The sequence below is a fragment of the Camelina sativa genome, chromosome 4 (genome assembly GCF_000633955.1).
Source record: "Camelina sativa cultivar DH55 chromosome 4, Cs, whole genome shotgun sequence".
Lineage (NCBI taxonomy): Eukaryota > Viridiplantae > Streptophyta > Magnoliopsida > Brassicales > Brassicaceae > Camelina > Camelina sativa.
Window position 1 is genome coordinate 26,208,883 of NC_025688.1, and position 12,079 is coordinate 26,220,961.

Genomic DNA, 12,079 nt, shown 5'->3' on the forward strand with positions numbered 1-12,079 from the left:
CTAGCAAAACACTCATACCGAAGCAAACAACAACTACAATTTCAGGGGCCATTTGAAACAATGGTTTCTTCTCTCGTGCCTCAGTAACAAGCCTCTCCAGGTTCACCAACTTCTGATCTGAATGGTTTTGTTGGTCCTTGAGCTGGATCAGTTGGTCCTTGAGCTGGATCAGTTGTGTCTCATAATCAGGAAGTGGTTCAGCTTCACGGCTCCACAGACTTGTGAATCCAATCTCAGTTGATGGTTGCGGAGGATAGTAACAGGTCTCAGCCTCCTCCTCTTCGGAACTATAGTCTAATGGGCTGTTTATACCATAGTCGTATTCAGAGTCTATGTCTTCTTCAACCTGAAACCGAAAACACATAGATAAGTATAAAAATGAAAACAAAAACAAGTTTGTGAAGGCTTGCAAACGCTTATGAAACAGGTAATAAATCAGAATGCAATCAGAATTCAAAAACAAAAGAAAGATTTATAAACCAAACATAAGCCGATTCATTAAAAACATAAACTAGAGTTTCAACAAACATAAACATAAGACAAACATACTTAAAACAAACATAAACTAGAGTTAAAACAAACATAAACATAAGACAAACATACTACAACAAACATGTCATCGTCTGTTTCATCTAAGTTAAAACAGTTCAACCATTAGCTTCTTCTTTAGAGCTTTTTCATTTCATCTAGAGTTTCTTTCTTGGCAATGAGAGTGTCAAGAATGGACATCTTTTGAAGTTCTTTCATGCCCTCTAAATCCTTTTTTTTTATTTCCCACATGTGACTAAACTCTGCAGATGGTGCAGCCTTCTCTTTACCTTTGTTCCTTAATTTTTTCATTGCCTTTATGCCAGCAGGCCTGCTCTCGTGCTCACCCACAACAGACCCTGAAGATGGTGCAGCATCATCGGCTTTTCTTTTGTTAGAACTGGTTGTCTTTGGAGTGAGGTTCATAGCCTCCAGATTAATCCATTTCTGTTCATAGCGGAGCACATTCCAAGCATACTCAAAACCAAACTTACTCTTGTACAGCTTAGTGTAGATTTGGTGAGCATTCTACAGAATATCCAAATCATTCATGCCACTAGCTTTCTCACCCTTTGATTATGCATAAGCTCCACAGAACCTGCTCACTTCCTTGCTGATTTTTTGCCATCTTTGTCTACAATGGTCAGGGCGCCTTGGTTCACCACCACCAAGTACATGATCACTTGATGCATAATAGTCACCAATACGCTTCCAAAAGGACCCAAACGGTTGGTCATTCCCAACTATTGCATCCTTCGATGTGTTTAACCAGCCACTTATTAGGACTAAGTCATCTTGTGTGGACCATATCCTTCTCTCCCTACGCTGTTCTGCTGTCTCTTCTGGTTAACTAGGAGGTTGACTCGACTGTGAACTAGTTTGTGAACTAAAAGAAGGGATTTGAGAGGAACCAATGTTTACATTGGGAGCAAAGCTGTCATATGGGAAGTTAAGAAGGCTAATGTAGGATTGAGACTGACTATTAGGAGTATTATTTGATTCTATAGCAATCAGATTTAACACGGAAGAAGGTGAGGAAGAGAGATTATTGGAAAGTTCTTAGAGATTGGTAAGAAAGAAGGAAATAAGATTGGTTAATATAGAGAAGTTAAGAAGATCATTAAATTCAAAGTTTGGTGTTGTTACAGACTTTTAATTGTAAATAACCATTACCTACTTCAGTCAAATCAGAAGTAAATAAAGGTCATTGAGTGTTAATGCATTGAACTCAGTTTTTAAAGTTTAGTCTCCTATTAGCCGAGAACATGACTAAAACCACTCAAACATATTATACAAGAGATAAACCAATTAACCATCTGAGACCATCACAACCAAAGTCTAAGAAACTCACTATACAAGCAAACAACACTTTACAAGCAACTACAATCACCTAAAATCTGTGAATAACCACTTACTACACTACTACACAAACCACTCAAACATATTATACAAGAGATAAACCANTGTAGGATTGAGACTGACTATTAGGAGTATTATTTGATTCTATAGCAATCAGATTTAACACGGAAGAAGGTGAGGAAGAGAGATTATTGGAAAGTTCTTAGAGATTGGTAAGAAAGAAGGAAATAAGATTGGTTAATATAGAGAAGTTAAGAAGATCATTAAATTCAAAGTTTGGTGTTGTTACAGACTTTTAATTGTAAATAACCATTACCTACTTTAGTCAAATCAGAAGTAAATAAAGGTCATTGAGTGTTAATGCATTGAACTCAGTTTTTAAAGTTTAGTCTCCTATTAGCCGAGAACATGACTAAAACCACTCAAACATATTATACAAGAGATAAACCAATTAACCATCCGAGACCATCACAACTAAACTCTGAGAAACTCACTATACAAGCAAACAACACTGTACAAGCAACTACAATCACCTAAAATCTGTGAATAACCACTTACTACACTACTACACAAACCACTCAAACATATTATACAAGAGATAAACCAATCAACCATCCGAGACCATCACAACTCAAGACTGCAAAACTCACTATACAATCAAACAACACTTTACAAGCAACTACAATCACATAAAATATGTGAATAACCACTTACTACACTAACCACAACACCACTCAAATCAGGAAACCAAGCTGGTCCAACCTTGCATTACATATAGTGAGTGTGACTTACCTTTTACTAAAAGTAAATGCAGGTTTGTTTATGGTTATCCGATTTAATTTGTCCTGGTTAACCTCACCTACAATCCTCAGAAACAAAGCAAAATCGATTAATGTTCATCAGCGTAAGGTTGATTTCAAATACAATACACGACACTCAAAATTCACTCATACAAATCCTATATTGATTAATCAGATAAGACGAAACTCTATAACATGATACTAAATCGAAACCTAATTCAGAGATTTCAAGACCCTAAATCGATGAAACAATAAAGAACAGAGGACATGAAAGGACTACCTTGTCTATATCGCCGAAGATGAGATTTGCGAGACAGAGGAGACAGAGGACACGAGGAGATCTCGATTTTGGTGTTTTAATGGCCGGAAAACACACCTTAATCGGAGAAGATGGTGACCAGGAAGCTATCGCCGTTTGGGAGAGAAACAAGAAAACCCTAGCAGCCACGATATCGAACAAAATGAAAAATGAAAAGTTCTCTCGGTTATAAAAAATTGTTTCCAATCAGAGTATGCCACGTCACACTAGAACTGGACCAAAAACAGTTACAACAACATGTTCTAAGTCCACTTTTACAATATTTTTATTTTAAAAAAGCTTTAGAACATCCAACATGTTTTACTGATAAAGATAGCCTTAGATGATGATGATCTTTACAAGTTAAGAAGAGGGATAAAAGGAAAGAAAGAAAAAAAGAATCTTTAGACATGGGCCATGAGGATCTCTATAAGAGATTGGTGGTCCTCTTTCGACAAAAAATCATTATTAAAGTTTCCTTTTTCCAATTTATTCCAAAGATGTGAACCCCAAAAAAACTGAGGAAAAATGATAATTAAAAAGTTGTATTATATCTACAAGATTTATGTATCTTATCAAATTTTGATATAAGAAGATCCTGAGAAGAGATCCGTACGACTGTCACTGGACACATATGTTTCTTTATTCAGTTTCTCAAAGAATCAGTCCTCTCCATAGCAAAATCTTTATACTTTGTCCCCAAACAAAAAGAAGAAAATTATAATCTTTTTGGATTCCAAATCATATCAAATCAGTTTCTTGGTATATCATAGGGGGATTGTTACCGAATAAATCATATTTTTTCAGTTCTATGCATCTACAATTTTTGTATATTTAAAAGTGGTCCAAAAGAAACCCCACACGATTTGAAGAACATGTCGTAACAAGTAACACAATACAAAAAGACAAGTATACAGAAACTTTTTATCTATAACGACTGGTACTGAAACTAAAAACCCCTAAAATTAAGATATCACGAAATATCCGTGATACTTATTCTTTGATGCAATCTCTTCCCCATGCTCTATGTTTTTTTCTTTTTTAATAATTGAAAAAATATTCTTCACCCACCAAAAATCATAAATACCATCACCCAGATTCACATGACTCATACATACAGACACTTCTGAGTCTGTCACTTTCTTTCTTCATTGTATGTGTTTTGTCTTTTTTTTTTTGTTTTTTTTTTTTAATTTATTATTTTTTTATTGAGAGGTGGTGAGGGAATTTAAAGCTATGTCTGCTGCGAGGTCTTTGTATTAATGCTCGAGTCAGTCCTTCGCTTATTGTGAAGTTGTTTTCTTTATCAGTAGTTACTTGACATCTAAGGAACAAAAGGAGAGAGATGAACAGTTCAGGAGATTCTTGTTCGTCGTTAATGGAGGTGGCTTTTGATCATCATCACCATCATGGCCATGATGATAGAGAGCTTCATGTTTTAGCTGTGGATGATAATCTCATTGACCGTAAACTCGTAGAGAGGTTGCTCAAGATCTCTTCTTGCAAAGGTTTCATCTCTTTTTTTTTACCTTTTGATTTTTTTCTGATTCGTTATGTTTCCATTTGTATTCATTAGTTGTTTATAAAATGGTGGATTTTTTGCAGTGACAACAGCAGAGAATGCGCTTAGAGCATTGGAGTATTTGGGTTTGGGAGATCAAAATCAGCATATAGATGCATTGACCAACAACGTAAGATCTATCTCAGGGCATATTTGATTGATATATCATGGTCTATGGAAAATAACTCAATATGTGTTCGATTTATCCAGGATTTGAAGGTGAATCTAATCATTACAGATTACTGTATGCCGGGGATGACAGGTTTCGAGCTACTCAAGAAAGTGAAGGTAAACATTTATATCTAACAGCTTTATTGGAATCAAAATCCATAGAACTTATCGGTTAAATTCAATCTGTGTCTCTGTAGCAGGAGTCATCAAATCTGAAAGAGGTCCCTGTTGTGATTATGTCTTCAGAGAATATTCCTACTCGCATCAACAAGTAAGAACAACTGATATCTGATTAAGACCTTGTTTACTGTATGGAAGTAATAACTTAAGATCAATGTCTTGTGGTCTGTTTTTGTTCTTTAAAAACGCAGATGTTTAGCGAGTGGAGCTCAAATGTTTATGCAGAAGCCTCTGAAACTGTCTGATGTTGAGAAACTTAAATGTCATCTCATGAACTGCAGAATCTAGCTAACCATGAGAGAGATTAAAATGTAGCCCCTAGCTAACAAAACATTTATTTTGTCTTGATCCTTGTTTTGAATTATGTTACAAGTTTTTTTTTTTTCCTAGAAATCAAGAAATGTTTTCATATATATATGCTTATAGTAATCTCAAGCTTATATACGAATACACACAAATTTATCATAGGAAATGGTTTTGGTAATGAAGATGATGACGATGCCTTCTCTCTTCCAACCCTAAACAGCGAATAAATGGATAACATGAGAGGAAGAGACATCTCTTTATTCCTCTAACCATTGAAAATTGAGGCCATAGGCAACAACAACAACATTGATGAGTCTCTTCTATCGTTGTTTCTTTCTCTTTTCGTCTTCTCTGGTCTCTTTTTCTGCCATTGTTGCACAAGATTGACATCGTTCCTGCCTGAAGAGAAGAAGAAAAAACCTGGTGAATTAATCTTGTGCACCAAGAAAGGTTTAGATCTCAATTTGTAACAGGACACAAAATTCCGAATACGAGACTACTAATTAAAATGCAAAGAATCTCTCATTTGAATTACCGACGTGATTCCTATAAAAAAAAAGACTTATGTTTTCCCTTACCTAGGGATTATTCACCGGAATCTTGTGAATGGCCTGTTGTTATTAGAAAGACAAATTAGAAGATTATTAAAGGATAAGAGAAGATATCATAAGACGATGAACCTCTTTTCTTCTCGGAGACAAAGAGAAAGAAGTTGAAAGTCTAAGGGAGAAATAGTCGCCTCAAGATCAAGAATATCCCTTTAGGAGACTTGTATTGTACGTATCAATTGAAGCTTTCAACATCATTAACACGTGTCGTTTCATTTGTCTCAGTTCTATCATACCATTACCAAGACTATTTAGTTGTTTTATTTTATTTTTGCTTATGAGTTACGTGCATGATGTTATTCTTGTTTCTTGCTCTTTTTGGATTTGTGTATGTACCGCACGATTTCTAGTAGTATACTATAAACAAACCATTATATGCTATTAATATTCTCTACGTAGATATGGTACACGTTATCAAATTTCAATAAATCTGTCCAAGAAAAGTGGGGAATTAGCGGAGCCGATTGAGCGTTTGATACGTATAATCAAATTTGGATAATGTATCCCACCAAAATCTTACCTAACTTGGTTTTGATATTTTGAAGTGGTAGTGACTGTGAGGGTGTTGTACTTTAAGATCTCATATGAATTACACCAAACAATTCTTACCTACAAGCTGACCAACTCCTACTTTGAACTTAAGTTTAAAGTATCTAAAACACAAAGCTGAATTTGAAAGAAATAATACTAAACATAACCATAACCCGTTAAAACGACTGAAGGCTAGAGCGTTTTAATAAAAGGCCCAAATGAGATAAAAGGCCCAACGTAGTATATAGATACGGGCCGAGAATAACTGTAAAGGACGAACAAAGAGATTCTTGTTCAGTCTCTCTCTCTCTCTTCTCTCTCGGTCGCTCTTTGGCTCTCTCAATCTTTTTCCGATTTGGTTTTGGGTCTTCTTCTTCTCCAAGTCTCTTGCGAATATGGCGGCTTCGGTACAACCTGCATGCTTAGACCTCCACTTCTCCGGCAAGCATCCACCGCTTCTTAAACACAGCTCTAACTCCGTCCGCTGCGTTTCTTCTCCAAATGTAATCCCCGAAGCTGACTCCATCACTGGCCCTCCTGATATCATCAATACGAGCCGTGACCAGCGCAAAGTCGTTCGTATCGCGTGGGAGAAGTTGGTTCGATGGTCTCGTTCTTGGCGCGCTAAAGCCAAAACCGATGTTCTTGAGCGCACTCGCAAGGTTTCGTTATCTTCTACTCTCTTTCTTCCTAATTTCGTTTGCGTTTGAAAGAATTTGAAAAGAATCTGGGGGATTTTTTGTAGGTTGTTGTTCTTGGTGGAGGTTCGTTTGGTACTGCAATGGCTGCTCATGTAGCTAAAAGGAAAGAGGGATTAGAGGTTAATATGCTTGTGCGTGACTCTTTTGTTTGCCAATCTATCAACGAGAACCACCACAATTGGTACTTTACAGCGTTTGATTTTATCCGAACACGATTCATAATGATTTACAGTGAGATTTAATGTTGATTTTGTTCGAATTGTGTTTTGTTACCATTACCATTTACCAGTAAGTACTTCCCTGAGCACAAGTTACCTGAGAATGTGATTGCCACAACTGATGCCAAAGCTGCATTGCTTGATGCTGATTACTGTCTACATGCTGTACCTGTGCAGGTTTAAATCCGATTTGAGTTTTTGTTTTTTTGGTATTTTGGTTGATCTGCTTTGTATGTTCTGCTGATTAATGCGGTTTGTTTGTCGCAGTTCAGCTCATCGTTTCTTGAGGGAATCTCCGAGTATGTTGATCCAGGATTGCCTATTATATCTCTTAGTAAAGGTCTGGAGCTTAATACTCTTAGGATGATGTCTCAGATCATTCCTACTGCCCTTAAGAATCCACGGCAACCTTTCGTTGCACTTTCTGGCCCTTCATTTGCTCTGGAGCTGATGAACAATTTGCCAACGGGTTTGTCTCTTGTTCTTCTTTCGTTTATATTCAAATAGTGTTATATATTATTTCTGTTGCTGAATGCTGTGAAATTTTTCCTTTTTGGTATATTTTTTGCTCGCAGCAATGGTGGTTGCCTCGAAAGATAAGAAATTGGCCAATTCTGTTCAGCAGCTTCTAGCTTCGAGTTACTTGAGAATAAATACTTCCAGGTACAGACATTTTAAAACCAGACTTCAATTGGTTTAAATGATTTCTGGATGCATTTGCCTCCCTGCTTGATAGTTTATGCATATCTTGTGTATGTCTGGTGTTAGTGATTGTGGTCTAATGGTTGACTTTTTAATTCTTCGAGGGAGTTTTGTGCACTCAGCTTGTAACCTCTGATCATTTCAGTGATGTTACAGGAGTGGAAATTGCCGGTGCCCTGAAGAATGTTCTAGCAATAGCTGCAGGAATTGTTGATGGAATGAATCTCGGTAACAACTCTATGGCAGCTCTTGTATCCCAAGGTTGTTCAGAGATAAGATGGTTAGCCACTAAGGTAGTAAATTTAAAGAGTGCGTATGATAGCTTCATAGATAGTGGTCTATATCCAAGAAACTCACCACGATGATTACTAAATCCTGAGTTTATTGCATTCCTCCGTCATGTATGTGTGAAGATGGGTGCAAAGCCAACAACCATAACTGGTTTATCAGGAACTGGGGACATAATGCTCACGTGTTTTGTAAATCTTTCAAGAAACCGAACAGTTGGAGTCAGGTTAGGGTCAGGGGAGACACTAGATGACATACTAAGCTCTATGAATCAGGTGTGTAACTCATTGGTGTCGCTTGTCTTATGTTTAAACCAAAACGATTGGTTGAATCTGAATCCCATGAATCAAATAACAATTGTTGCACAGGTTGCAGAAGGTGTAGCAACTGCCGGGGCAGTGATAGCATTAGCACAGAAATACAACGTGAAGCTTCCAGTTTTGACAGCCGTAGCTAAGATAATAGATAATGAACTGACCCCAACTAAGGCTGTTCTTGAGCTCATGAACCTTCCTCAGGTTGATTTTTGGTTTCCTAGATTCCCATTTTAACTCTGTTACTTTTCTTGTTATTAATTTAACTATGTTTTGTATATTTCTGGTTTTGCAGATTGAAGAAGTATGAGATGGAACAATCGTTTTGAGGACCACATATTCGAAGAGATGGCTTTAAGGCGGCAAGAGCTTTGCATTCGTTTAGGGATTAGCTAATGATAGAGATGACTCGAAGTGAGTTTTGTAATCGATTTTAGGCCTGAAATCTCATAAATGTGAATTGTTCATAAACATTTTCCAAAAACTGTGTAAAGTTCTCACCATACGTCTATAAAAAATGATGTTTCAGTATATTGTTGAGTGTTGGACTCTGGAATCTGGGAGTGGACTCGTCTTTTCGGAGACTTTCGGAGCCATGGTTTTAACTAGGGGTGTTCCAATTCGGGTACCGATTTAGTCCAAATCGAACCGTGAAAAGCCGGTTAAAAAAAATTAAAAGTCTTTCTCTTTCGGTATGCTTCTGGTGATGATCATGGGTTGAAAGTTGAGAGGCCCATAGTTCTATTTAGGCCCACACGGAAACGGTGTCGTATAGGAGGCAAAACCCTTGCAATTTGCAGTGTCGTCGTCGTCGAGTTCTCGAAGACGGAGGGAAAGAAACAGAGAACTCGTTTGTTTCGTTGAAAAAGAAGATGATGAAGAAGAGAACCCAACAATCCGCAAGAGAATCAAAGCAAGAAGCTAAAGATGGAAGCAAAGCAAAGAGCGGTCTGTTCGCTTCATGTTCGTTCTCTTCCCTTGGATTAGATCCCAAGCTCTCCGACCAGCTCCAAGGTTCTCTCTTTACCTCTGCCTGTATTTGGCATCCTCTGTTTATTGTACAGTGAACATAATTTCTAAGTTTTAATGTTGTTTTTTTTTCCGTGTCAATATATATAGAAAGGATGGGTTTTGAAGCTCCTACACTTGTACAAGCTCAAGCAATTCCTGTTATTCTCTCTGGTCGAGATGTGTATCCTTTTTCTACTAATATCTATTCACTTTTTGTGTGAATTTGAATGTGTGGTTTGTTTCCTTTAACTTGGGGATATATAAATGTATAGACTTGTTAATGCTGCAACCGGTACTGGAAAGACTATAGCGTATTTGGCACCACTCATTCATCACTTGCAGGGTTATTCTCCCAAGGTTGATCGTTCTCATGGAACTTTTGGTATGTACCTGACCCTGACTTGTTGTTCTAGGTAGAATTTTAGAATTCGTTGAGATGTAAAGTGATGATTTTGATGCTTTGGACTTTGTATGTGGCAGCTTTGGTGATTGTTCCCACACGGGAACTGTGCCTTCAGGTGTATGAAACTTTGGAGAAGCTGCTTCATCGGTTTCATTGGATTGTCCCTGGCTATGTGATGGGAGGAGAGAAAAAGGCTAAAGAAAAGGCTAGGTTAAGGAAAGGTAGTGCTATATTTTCTTCCATTTTGCATGTTCAGTTCTATATGTGAGAAGTGAGATTGATCACTTTGAATCCGGACTAATCGTTTTTTTATTTCAGGGATATCCATTCTAATTGCAACTCCTGGACGCCTTCTTGACCATTTGAAGAACACAGCTTCATTTGTGCACAAAAACCTGCGTTGGGTCATCTTTGATGAAGCTGATTGGTATAAATAAAGGCTGTACCATGAAAGTTAATATCTTCTTTCTTGATCATGTGCTTCCTTTGTTTAATTCTTCCTTTGAATTATGGCAGCATTCTTGAATTAGGTTATGGGAAGGAGATAGAACAGATAATTAAGCTTCTAGGTTCAGGGCAAAACGAGGAAGGAGAGGAGGAGGATGATATTGTTCCTAAAGGAGTTCAGAAGCAGAACTTGTTATTGTCAGCAACATTGAATGAAAAAGTTAACGACCTTGCAAAGCTTAGTTTGGATGATCCGGTAATGATTGGTCTTGACAACAGCAAATTGCAACAAAATCTATCTGTAGAGTCCCCTGCCTCTCCTGACTCTGATGCGGATGATATGGTAATTCATGTAAACAAATCCGTAAACCCTTCATCTGAGGACTATGGCATACCTTCACAGCTAGTGCAGAAATATGTTAGAGGTACAATTATCTCCACTCGAATCTCTTTATATTGTTCTGTGCTTTTAGTTTGATACAATTATCTATTATATGCAGTGCCATGTGGTGCAAGGCTTGTGGCACTTCTTTCTGTTCTCAAGAACCTTTTTGAAAGAGAAGCTTCTCAAAAGGTAAATGTCAAGCAAGCTCCTATCCGGAGTTCCTGTCATATCTGTTTGTTTTTAAATACTTGGTTGATTGAGGTTTTGTGCGTTCTTCCAGGTAGTCGTATTTTTTTCGACACGTGATGCTGTAGATTTTCATTACTCACTTCTGAGTGAATTCCAATGGCCACCTAATTCTGAGAAAGAAGAGGAGGGGACTAAACAGTTGTTTCTTAAGTGCAAAACGTTTCGGTTACATGGAAGTATGGAGCAGGATGATAGAAGATCTGCGTTTGCGACCTTTAAAACAGAGAAACAGGCTCTTCTCTTGAGTACAGATGTTGCTGCTAGAGGCTTGGATTTCCCAAAAGTAAGATGTATTATACAATATGACTGTCCCGGAGAAGCTACCGAGTATGTGCATAGGTAAATTCTGGAATCCCACAAAGCACTTGACGTTTCTACCTTAATATATATAGTACCTTGAATTTTCTGAGCTTGTGTGTTTATGTTATGATTCATGGTTGCAGAGTGGGAAGAACAGCTCGTATTGGTGAAAAAGGAGAAGCTTTGTTATTTCTACAGCCGATTGAAATAGACTATCTTAAGGAGCTTAAGAAACATGGTGCATCACTTACAGAGTACCCTCTTCTTAAAGTACTTGATAAATTTCCCATACCCGGCAATATGCCCCGAATCAAAAAAGTCATATCCCTGGAATCACATCCGTGGGTCATATCACTGCAGAGAGCTCTTGAATCCGTTACTTACGCCGAGGTACGTTTCTCTTGAGTGTGTTCCCTCTCGCTGTGATTGATTTATACTATGGTGGTAAAAACCTCTCCTTTTTTGTGGCTGTTTGATTGACAGCCAAAGATGAAGAACATGGCGAAGAATGCATTTGTCTCTTGGGTTAGGGGATATGCAGCTCACAAGGGAGAGCTCAAAAGCATTTTTGTGGTGAAGAAGCTTCACTTGGGTCATGTCGCCAAGAGCTTTGCTCTGAGAGAGCAACCGTCTTTAGTTGGGAAATCACATCATAAGGAATCGATGAAGAGGAAGAGAGATGAACGCCAAAGAGGGCAACAAGGTAAGAAGAGAAAGAA

The 12,079-nt window shown here is 37.6% G+C and overlaps 3 protein-coding genes and 2 long non-coding RNA genes across 6 annotated transcripts in view; 3 read left to right on the plus strand and 2 right to left on the minus strand.

Moving 5' to 3' along the window:
- On the minus strand, window positions 1-3,122 carry LOC104782552. The gene is made up of 3 exons (XR_767027.2): window positions 2,968-3,122; window positions 2,680-2,746; window positions 1-346 (listed from the first exon to the last, which is right to left on the minus strand). It is a non-coding gene; the product is annotated as an uncharacterized LOC104782552 (long non-coding RNA).
- LOC104782554 (two-component response regulator ARR16-like) lies at window positions 3,999-5,381 on the plus strand. Of its 2 annotated transcripts, none has more exons than XM_010507517.2 (5): window positions 3,999-4,493; window positions 4,591-4,676; window positions 4,757-4,834; window positions 4,915-4,988; window positions 5,089-5,381. In XM_010507517.2, the coding sequence occupies exons 1-5, from the start codon at window positions 4,331-4,333 to the stop codon at window positions 5,183-5,185; spliced, it is 498 nt and encodes a 165-aa protein (XP_010505819.1). In that variant the 5' UTR covers window positions 3,999-4,330; the 3' UTR covers window positions 5,186-5,381. The 2 variants fall into 2 exon arrangements, with proteins under 2 accessions (XP_010505819.1, XP_010505820.1); XM_010507518.2 differs by having other exon boundaries at window positions 4,918-4,988.
- LOC104782553 lies at window positions 5,291-5,932 on the minus strand. The gene is made up of 2 exons (XR_767028.1): window positions 5,782-5,932; window positions 5,291-5,602 (listed from the first exon to the last, which is right to left on the minus strand). It is a non-coding gene; the product is annotated as an uncharacterized LOC104782553 (long non-coding RNA).
- Window positions 6,640-9,098, plus strand: LOC104782557 (glycerol-3-phosphate dehydrogenase [NAD(+)] 2, chloroplastic-like). The gene is made up of 9 exons (XM_010507521.2): window positions 6,640-7,004; window positions 7,088-7,224; window positions 7,333-7,438; window positions 7,529-7,730; window positions 7,837-7,924; window positions 8,109-8,256; window positions 8,377-8,526; window positions 8,620-8,769; window positions 8,861-9,098. The coding sequence occupies exons 1-9, from the start codon at window positions 6,738-6,740 to the stop codon at window positions 8,873-8,875; spliced, it is 1,263 nt and encodes a 420-aa protein (XP_010505823.1). The 5' UTR covers window positions 6,640-6,737; the 3' UTR covers window positions 8,876-9,098.
- The window catches only part of LOC104782555 (DEAD-box ATP-dependent RNA helicase 17-like), a 10,969-nt gene continuing 8,232 nt past the window's right edge, over window positions 9,343-12,079 (plus strand). The window contains exons 1-10 of the mRNA XM_019245006.1: window positions 9,343-9,579; window positions 9,685-9,757; window positions 9,849-9,958; window positions 10,057-10,200; window positions 10,298-10,406; window positions 10,496-10,851; window positions 10,927-11,000; window positions 11,092-11,399; window positions 11,504-11,750; window positions 11,844-12,063. Of these exons, the coding sequence (XP_019100551.1) occupies window positions 9,438-9,579; window positions 9,685-9,757; window positions 9,849-9,958; window positions 10,057-10,200; window positions 10,298-10,406; window positions 10,496-10,851; window positions 10,927-11,000; window positions 11,092-11,399; window positions 11,504-11,750; window positions 11,844-12,063 (1,783 nt within the window). The 5' untranslated portion in view covers window positions 9,343-9,437. The remainder of the gene's footprint in view (window positions 9,580-9,684; window positions 9,758-9,848; window positions 9,959-10,056; window positions 10,201-10,297; window positions 10,407-10,495; window positions 10,852-10,926; window positions 11,001-11,091; window positions 11,400-11,503; window positions 11,751-11,843; window positions 12,064-12,079) is intronic.

Excerpts from the sequence above, each read along its gene's own strand:
- LOC104782554 (XM_010507517.2), top strand. The coding sequence starts at position 4,331 with ATGAACAGTTCAGGAGATTCTTGTTCGTCGTTAATGGAGGTGGCTTTT. Across the intron at positions 4,494-4,590 it reads CAAGATCTCTTCTTGCAAAG|TGACAACAGCAGAGAATGCG; the intron begins GTTTCATCTCTT and ends GATTTTTTGCAG. Across the intron at positions 4,677-4,756 it reads TAGATGCATTGACCAACAAC|GATTTGAAGGTGAATCTAAT; the intron begins GTAAGATCTATC and ends CGATTTATCCAG.
- LOC104782557 (XM_010507521.2), top strand. The coding sequence starts at position 6,738 with ATGGCGGCTTCGGTACAACCTGCATGCTTAGACCTCCACTTCTCCGGC. Across the intron at positions 7,225-7,332 it reads AACGAGAACCACCACAATTG|TAAGTACTTCCCTGAGCACA; the intron begins GTACTTTACAGC and ends ACCATTTACCAG. Across the intron at positions 7,439-7,528 it reads TACATGCTGTACCTGTGCAG|TTCAGCTCATCGTTTCTTGA; the intron begins GTTTAAATCCGA and ends TGTTTGTCGCAG.